This window comes from Lipotes vexillifer, unplaced genomic scaffold (genome assembly GCF_000442215.2).
Source record: "Lipotes vexillifer unplaced genomic scaffold, Lipotes_vexillifer_v1.1 scaffold302, whole genome shotgun sequence".
Classification (NCBI taxonomy): Eukaryota; Metazoa; Chordata; class Mammalia; order Artiodactyla; family Lipotidae; genus Lipotes; species Lipotes vexillifer.
In genome coordinates this window covers 3,008,917-3,018,258 of record NW_006798913.1, presented here as the reverse complement: position 1 = coordinate 3,018,258, position 9,342 = coordinate 3,008,917, and the positions used below count along the sequence as shown (strand labels likewise).

General features: G+C 33.4%; 1 protein-coding gene across 3 annotated transcripts in view; it reads right to left on the bottom strand.

Annotated features, from left to right (window-relative positions):
* HMGCLL1 (3-hydroxy-3-methylglutaryl-CoA lyase like 1) overlaps positions 1-9,342 on the bottom strand; it is a 144,969-nt gene that overhangs the window by 71,650 nt on the left and 63,977 nt on the right. Inside the window, exons 4-5 of one of the 3 annotated variants that reach the window (XM_007471195.1) lie at positions 4,335-4,430; positions 2,019-2,167 (exon numbers count right to left, since the gene is read on the bottom strand). The exons of 1 other annotated variant lie outside the window; for it this stretch is intronic. In XM_007471195.1, coding sequence (XP_007471257.1) covers positions 2,019-2,167; positions 4,335-4,430 — 245 coding nt within the window. The remainder of the gene's footprint in view (positions 1-2,018; positions 2,168-4,334; positions 4,431-9,342) is intronic. One more of the 3 variants, XM_007471196.1, reaches the window with a different exon arrangement.

Below are 9,342 nucleotides of genomic sequence, written 5' to 3'. Positions count from 1 at the left end.
TTTCCCTTAAATGAGTACCAATGACCTATGACTTTTAATAATGAGTACCTACCATCTAGATTGCCAGTGAAAATAAAATCTAATTTAAACTCTGTGAAAGTTTGGGAGAGAAGATAATTTTCAACTGCTCAAATAGTGAACTCATATCCATCCATCCAAAGGCATAGTTATAAAAATGACTAGTGTTTCAGAAAATCGAGGGCTTGTTCTCCAAAGGAAGGAAGTCTGCGTTGGAAAACATACATCTGTCTACAGTATAACTACAATAAGTCTCTGATGTACTTTCACTGATTTCATTTGGCTGTGGGTGAGTTCTTGTCCATCTGCACTTCTGTACTCTTCTTATCAAAGCCTAAAAAACTTCTTAGGTTGTAGCATGTTTAGAAGTTTCTTTATTGATAGGACAATATTAAATGTTCAGCAATCAGTATTAAAGGGAAGTTAGGGTTTCTATTAGCCTTATTAAGTTACCTATTCTATTTTATAAAAACTAAAATGATAAAATTTGGTATTATATAATTTTTTCACATCCATCTTTCAACAGTTAAAAAAAAAACACTTCCCATTTGAAGCATAAGCTTCCATGTACTTGACTTCTTAGAGTTTTGTGTTTTTTCAACTTTCCAATGTGAATTACTTTAGTCCACATTTAAACATAAATTGAAATAGAAGGACAGCTTCTTCATTTTTTCCTTTCCTTTAGAGGGAAGAGAGAGAAAGCAGCTTATGTATGTTTGAATTTAGAAACTTAAAGGACATCTCTCCTTTCTGACGGTGGTTATGTAACTTTTGCCTTAAGAACAGACATCCTTTATTTTCTGTCTATGGAAATACATTATCTCGGTTTTTAAACTTTCTTGCACGCCCTCTGCATGTTATGTATGCATGTCAGTTACAAAAATATCTTTATATATTTAAAAAGTCATGTTGGAAATTTACTAAGGAGAAAGGAAAAAGAAGTTAAAAAAAAAGGAAGCAAACCAACAAGATAGCTAACTATGGTGTAATCTAATTCTACTTGCTCTCCAAATGACCTTGGTTGAATTCCAATCCTTTTCTAATCCAGTCACTCCAAATTGGATCCACTTGTCTTTCTCATTAATGACTGAATCTTTCTTGCCACTATGAACTTTGCTTACTTCAACCATAGGAAATACAACCAGCATCTAAGCCCAGTGACAGCACTCAGCCTTCTGTTACAAACACTATGCATTTTAATTTATGAAGATGATATGGCATGTTTATCATATCTCCATAATTATAAAAATAGAAACTTAGCTAATGTCTGAGAAACAACATCTTTCTTAAGTAACAGCGAATTTATTATACATTTCACAGACACGGGCCAGAGTATAGAGCCTGTTTGCACTAGATGCTCCCCTGCTGTCCTGGAAGCAGGCAAGAACCAAACCAGTTTCCTCTCTCTTCTCCTTCCCCAAATAATTTTGTTTTGGGGGTCACACAGAGAAAACCTGGAAGTCAGCTGTTAAGGGGAGGCTGAATGGGTGGAATGGTGGGCCCAGCGCCCCAGTACAGTTCTCAATTTTACGTTTTACATAATCTATTGAATTTCTGTACAATATATTCTTTGAAGAAAAAGCATGGTTCTTAAAAAAATTAAAAAATTTGGAAACCACATTAGATGATTCCTTTCCAAATGCTATGAGTTCATAACAATCTATCCATTTATACTAGGCTGAGATCCAAAAATGGCTGCATTTGGATAATTTGGAATTAATAAAATGAGTAACAATGTCAGTTGTGATATTGGTCCCTCTGACCTCAAATGCATGACAACATAAGGGCTGGATACGCCCTCATAATTATCAGCTGATATTAATGAGGTAGTTATAGTAATAAGTATATAATCATGGCCCTGATCACATAAGATCAGGGTAATAAATAAGATACCCTATGTATATTATTATATGTCATAAAACAATGTCTAGATAGTTCATAAAGAGCTTTAACAGTTGATGTTAAAGAACTAAATAGAATTTGTGGGATTTCATAAGTACCCTCGTGTTGGAATATTCATGTGTCTTGCAGACTTAACGACCTCCTCAAACTTCTCCATACTTTCTTCAATAGCACAGTTAATATTCTTCTTGCTAAAGGGTTCAGAGGCAGCACCAAAAACGGAGATCTCAGTGGCTCCAGCAGCAACCTGAAAAATACAAATCAAAGGCCAAAGCTAGTAATTCCATAAACATAAACAAGAGCAGCAGAAGCAATGTTAACTACTCTATAAAGGAATACTTGAATTCTTTAACATTCTCCTTAAAATTTAAAATTAGACTTTTCTCAACTTGCTGCCTACACCCTTTTGAAATGTAAAAATATTTTATGATAGCACAATAATTCCACAAACTACAATACTCATAAATCACAGAATATACAATGATGATGTGCCAATTTAATTTTGCCTTTCCTAAAAGTTATCCTCAGCAGTATTTTAACCGTAATTATGGAAAATACTAGCACCCCAATGAAACCTCTTGATATCTATGGAAAACTTTATTTTTACCTAATTATTAAAATTGAGGCTAGTAAATGCTTTCTGTTTTTCTTCTCTTCTTACCATCCAACAGAAAAATATTTTTCCAAGTCATCATTTAGATTTTGCTCCAAATTTTCTCCCTATCTCTTAACCTCACTTCCACTGTTTCATACCTTGACTGTGACAACCAAACTCTTGCGTGTCTTAAGACCTTAATCCTCTTGCCAGTCTTCAAATGCAAAATGTCAACCTAATCAATTCTCCCTTTTGCCCCTTTGGCCATCTTCTCTCCTCCCTCCAGGCTTCCCAGTGCTTGTTTTCAACGTCAAGCCTCCTAGTTTTCCAGCTGGATTTTTAAGACTTTCTATTAATATATCTCTAGCACTGTGCCTAGATTCCCCTTTCTCTCTGACACCCTATTAATTCATTAAGAAAAAAAATTCTGTCATCTCTCCTCCAACATTTTTTAAAAAATACTGGTTTCCACTCTTCCATCCAAAATAAATTTTTAACCTTTAAAATTAAAATCTGTGGATAAACAAGTTCCTACTGTATAGCACAGGGAGCTATATTCAGTATCTTATGATAAACCATAATGGAAAAGAATATTAAAAAAGAACATATATATATATAGCTGAATCACTTGGCTGTACAGCAGAAATTAACACAACATTGTAAATCAACTATACTTCACTTTTTTAAATTTTTTTTTTAGTTTAACTAAAATTACTATTTATTGAACACCTACTATGTGCTGGTGTTGTATTTTGCATGCCTTATTTCTAATCCACAAACAATTTTATAAATGAAGTATTATTATGGTGATTTTACAGATGAGAAAACTGTGGCTCAAAGAGGCTAAAACACTAATAGGAGGTCCCAAGGCTAGTAAAAGTTCTGGGTCCATGTTTCAAACACAGGCTTGCCTGACTCCCAAGCCAAAGTTTCTCCTATTACTTTCTAAGCTACCCTTAGGGTGTACTCTCATATCTTTCTCAAGGTGGTTACATTCCCTACTTCTTTAGGACCAGATGACAGCAATATTTATAATTTCTTAAAATGTCTCTGTCTTTCTTTACAATGTGATAACATTTGTATTAATTCAAATAAAAGTGGTTTCACAAGATACACTAATAGGTGATACACCAACTAGCACCCACAATTTCAACTTCATGCAACCCAGTCACAAATACAAAAATGAAAAATATCCATTAATACCAAAAATAGCTGCTGCTCAACTTTTACAATAAAGCCATGTAAGCATAACACCTAAAGCCTTTACTTAAAACTACACTGATTCTTCTAGTATGTGTAATTATGAAAGCTTCTCGGCATATAAATTCCCAAGGCACATAGGATTGGAAGAAACAAACCAGAAGACAAATAAGGAAAGTTGGTAGAAGCAATTCCAAAGATAGTGATTAGCACCATGTAGAGGGCGGGAACAACAGCAACCTCAGAAAAAGTGACAAAAATAATTATCCACTACAATAATATTAATAATTATAATATCGTATTGGGAAATCTTTGTTATATTTTGTATTCCTTGTTTAAGTGGGGAGCACAAAATATACTTTCAAAAGAATTTCATCAAAATGGGTAATTGTATTTCTATGTTTTAATTCTTGAATGATTAGACTGGAAGAGCCATTATGTGGAGCATTTTAGTCCCCAAAATGCCACAAGGTCACTGATCTTTATGTACCTGCATTACGGGTATTAGTAATAGTATTTATGCAGGATAACAAGGGAGTCATATCACACCAATTTAACTTTGAAAAGATCTTTACAACAAGAAGCATATCAGTTTTAGAAAAATTAGTAGCACACTTACAGCACGGTGGAAACCCTGAAGATTAGGAGTAAGGACAGGATATCGAATTCCTGGATATTGACGAATGCCCTTCATCACTTCAGTGTGATCTGCCATCTTAAATACATAATAGTTATATAGAGATATGGGACTTGGAATATTCTATCAAGCATGTTTTTAGTTTTTCAGGAGGTTATAATAATACAGGCAATTATATTCTATCAATTCATGTTTGAAATAGCAAAACCATGCCAGATAAGTAGTTCTCAATGTTATAAATACATAATAACCAGATCTGGGTGTAACGTCCTCACATAACAGGATCTGTTTAAGTGACTGATTACAGACAGTCAGGAATTCTGAACTCTGGTGTTTTCACTTGACTGATCTTTATTCTCTTCCTTTCATTTTATGGTCAAGACTCCAATACCCCTGAAAGTGGGAAGAGTTTGAAAGGCCATAGGCTGTGCATTTACCTTCCGCATGAAAATTTTACGTCCAAATAATTTTTAACATATGAAATTTTACAATATTTAGTAAAGTGTAAATTACACATATCCATTAGAAGAACTTAACAAAGTTGAGACCTTAGTATATTATTGGTTTTAGTTAGTAACAGTCATAATGCTTTACGTAGTTCTATCCTTGAGTTACTATTTGTTCTTATAAAGTGAACAAATAAATACAATGGAGCACACAGCAGGAACTTATCCGACAAAGACTTTATTTTGTATATTTTCTATGAATCTATTAAAAACAAGCCAACTTTGAATTAAAATATCAAATTTACCAGTTTGCTACGAAGTCTATAATTTAGCCTCCTAGAGCAATAACTGATGATCAAATCCCATAATCATCACATAGAGAAATTACCATTGACATAACCATGAGCTTTGCATATTGAAGAATAATAAATTATGGCATGAACAATAAATATAAGGAATAATATATAAACAATGAAAAGTAAACAAAACGAACATGGAGAAAGCTGTAAAAACATGCACCAAACCAAACTTTGTATCTTCAGTATGGGAATGGTTGAGGGAAGACTTGTTTTTTCTCTATATACCTTGACTTGTTAAAATAAGCATGTATTGTTTTTAATTTAAAAGGAAATAAAAGTAAATTAGAGTATAAATCCTTTTATTAGCATAGCTACACATTTTTTTTTTAAATGTGAAATGTTACAATATTTACTCTTACTGGTCCATTAGTCTTATTAACTCTGAGTTAAATGCCCATAGAATTCAATTTAATACTTTCAATGATTATTATTTGGAATAATTAAATGAATTTTTGAATACATTTTAAATTTAAAATTAAATACTTAAGATGCAGAAAAGCACTTCCCACTGACAGCCATCATGCCTTGTTGACATTTAACCTTTCATGTTTCATTCAATCCAAACACATTTAATTCTGTCTAAAATGTGATTCTTGCTCACTTATTTCTTAGAGATCACAGCCACCATTGCCCATCCCATAGCTGCATCCTTCACAAAGACCATCCACCACAGACATCTATGATGCATAAAAGCCAAAGCTTATTTTATTCTAAGCCTATTTCACTTTAACCTGGAGGTTTATTGAACATCAACTGTGTCCAAAGCCCTATGGTAGGCCCTGTGGGAAATATAAACACTGGAAAGTAACGTCCTTGCACTGAGCAATTTGCAATATAGTTGGGGAGATCAAAGAGATGCACTAGGAAGTTAAAAATTCAAAAAAATATACTGGTTGTGAACAAGAGCACAGTTTATAAGAGTTCAGAATGGGGAAGGGTTGGCAGGGCCTATACTAATCTAGAAACATTTAAAAGAGTATATGGGATAAGAACTACAGTCCCTAATATGACATAATGACAATTTTTTTAAATGGCCACAGCAGTATTTCCAATCCCACATGTTCTTCCAAAACCTCACCAATCTCCATCAAGAAGTGGATGCTATTTATCATCCACTTGAACCTAGGCAGGCTTGTGACTGCTCCACCCAATAGAACACAGCAAAAATAATGCCATGTGAATGATGAGGCTAGCTTATGAAAAAGGATAGAGCTTCTATATGGCTTTCTCCTTGGGGGGAGCCACCATGTGAAAGTCAGCTGATCTGCTCTGAGAAAACCTAGCTCCTGCAGAGCAGCCAAAGGAAGAGGCCCACATGGAGAGTCCCACATGAAGAGGAGGTGAGCCCCCGGCCAACAGTCAACACTAATCCTAATCCTAAACTTAACCCTAACCGTAACACTAACCCTAACCCTTAAACTTGTGATTGAAGGAGCTCCAGGTGATTCAGCCTGAGGCCCCAGACTCTGTGTACCAGAGACAACTTTGCTCCTGTACCCTGTTCAAATTCTGACCCTAAGATTTGATGAGCATGGCAAATGTTTATTGACACCACTAAATTCTCAGATAATTAATTACAAAGCCATAAAGGCTGAAACACTGAAAAATCAATAGGGTTGGAAAAGAGGAAGAGGTGGGTGCAGCAGTAGGAATACACTATCCAGCTAGAAAAGATTATTGGTAAACAATCAAGAAATAGACTATAAATTAAGACAGGGGGCCACACACTTTGATGTGCCTTGAGTTAGGTTCACATTATTCTAAAAATTCAGGATTTATTGTGAAGACAATAGAAAGCCATGAAGAGTGGGTGCTGAATTAGCAAAGGAAGACTGGGATAGATGCAGTATTTTAGAACGATTAACTTGGGAGAGGTGCAGAGGGCAGTCAAGAGAAAAGAGAGGCAATTCTCAGGCAATGGTGAGGATACAGCTTGTGACAAGTTCCACTGCACTGAAATGGCACTGGGAATGGAAGTACCAGAGAAAAATTAATAGGACACAGTGGCTGGTAGTATAAGGAAGGTGACTTTACTCAAAAATGTAATCCTCACTCTTTTATAACTTCTTTTAAAAATAGTTAACATTTGTGCAGATTTCAACATAGTTCTTGATTATATATCCACGAATTTAGCCTTTGTGTCTGGGGCTAGAGTGTGAGCTCTGTCTCTCTGTCTCTGTCTCTCTGTATCTCTCTCTCACACACATATATACACAAACATGCACTCACAAATTATCATAAAAAATTTAGAGCACTTATTCCTAATTTCAATCAGAAAGACAAGTAAAGTTACTGCTAGTTTTAGGACATTGTAATGAAATCTAAAACACTCTTATTAGAGAATAATGTTCATTGATATTACTAATACTTATGTCTAACTAAACACAGTATGTTTATTTATGAGACACATTTACATTAACATGATAACAGAAATCAATAAAAAGTGCTTCTCAAACCAATATGCAGTTAGAGAATAAGGTATGGCAGTGCATCACAGCATGAAGGAGACAAGACAAATTTTAATCTTCAAGAAATATAGGTCATATTAACCTGTAAGTGACTATTTCATTCTATATGTAGTTTAACAAAAATCTTGAATCATTATGTAGAAATTTATGTAATTAAACTGTGACTTAATAGATATTTCAATCAGCAGAACTAGAAAATAAGCAGAGATGACAGTAACCAAATTCCCAGGTCATGAAAGCTAAACTTTGATAATCATTGAAATTAATGAAATTATGATAAATACATTAATTAGAATCCAACAAATCAGAACATTTTCCTTTTTAAAAACAGCCACACTATAATGAGGTCATTTAAGACCTAATAGTATTCTGGCTAAATTTGGTCAATAAAGACAATTATGTAAAGAGCTTTAGGAAATCATGATAGGATATAATTTTATTACAGTGAATAAAGTAGAGCAGGTTTCAATTAAAGGTATAAAATCCTTGCTTTATTTTTTTACTCAGAGGGTTTATATTATACTTCAGTCTTGATGTTATTTTAATGTCTAAAGTCTAACTATTAGTCAAACAATAATAGAACTATTCCTTTACAGTACTATTTTGACATCTTAACAAAATCTTTCTACATCTGGTTTGAATTAACATATTTTTAAGATTTTGCTGTAACTTTTCATCTAAGATCATAAAAATTCCCATTATTTGGTTAGTAACAGGATTTGCCATCATCTGGGACGGTGTGGGAATGGCCATACCTACCTAGCCAATCAAACAGGCTATACCATGGTGAATCAATTGTTCTAGGTATCCAAATTTTGATATGGATTCAAATAGTCACAATAATTGTGCAATAATTTGCAAGCATCTTAAAGATATGCAAAGCATCACAAAAATTAGAATGTAATATTTAGAGCTTTTATTTAGAGCTTTTATTTTACTTGCTACTAACTCTATCATGGGGTGATTATATTTGGACACTCCACATTACACATATTTAGACATTTTACTAATACTTTTTCATTATCTGAATATAATAATCTCTCCTAAATATTTATGCTTTCGATGTGTTCTCCAGACAACAGCAATGGCTAAAATATAGTTTAAGCATTGTTAAGTGCTCATCCGAATTCCCTGAGATTATTGGAATTTCAAAATAATGCATATGAGTATATATTTTACAAATAGACTATAAAATTTGTCATTGGTGGATACAAAAGCTAATTTTAAAATATCGTGACACCTTAAAAATGGACTTTTTAAATGCCCTTCAATGTCTGAATATTGACTCATTTCAACATTTTATACACTTACAATATATCTAACATTACGGAATTAGAAAATGATGCAGAGGCAGTCCATATACATATAATACACAGGCTAGTGGTGGGAAATGTGTGTGTATGTGTTTGTGTGTACATACCAAAAATACAAAATAATACAAATGCCATGTGATCTGAAGTTCTATGAAGCAGGTAAGGAAGTATTTTTCTTTACAATCTAAAGTAGAATAATGACAAATATTTAAGCTAACCCTTATCTAGGCCAAATGTAAATAACTCAGGGGCATGTTTTTTAAAGGAGCAAAATATTCATAGAGTTTAATGGAGTAAGACTATGCATAAAGTATGAAATTATTAAAAAATAGTCATAAAGCACAACTATTCATATATTATATATGCAAATATAATTTCTATGATAAATTATACTCTAGTATACT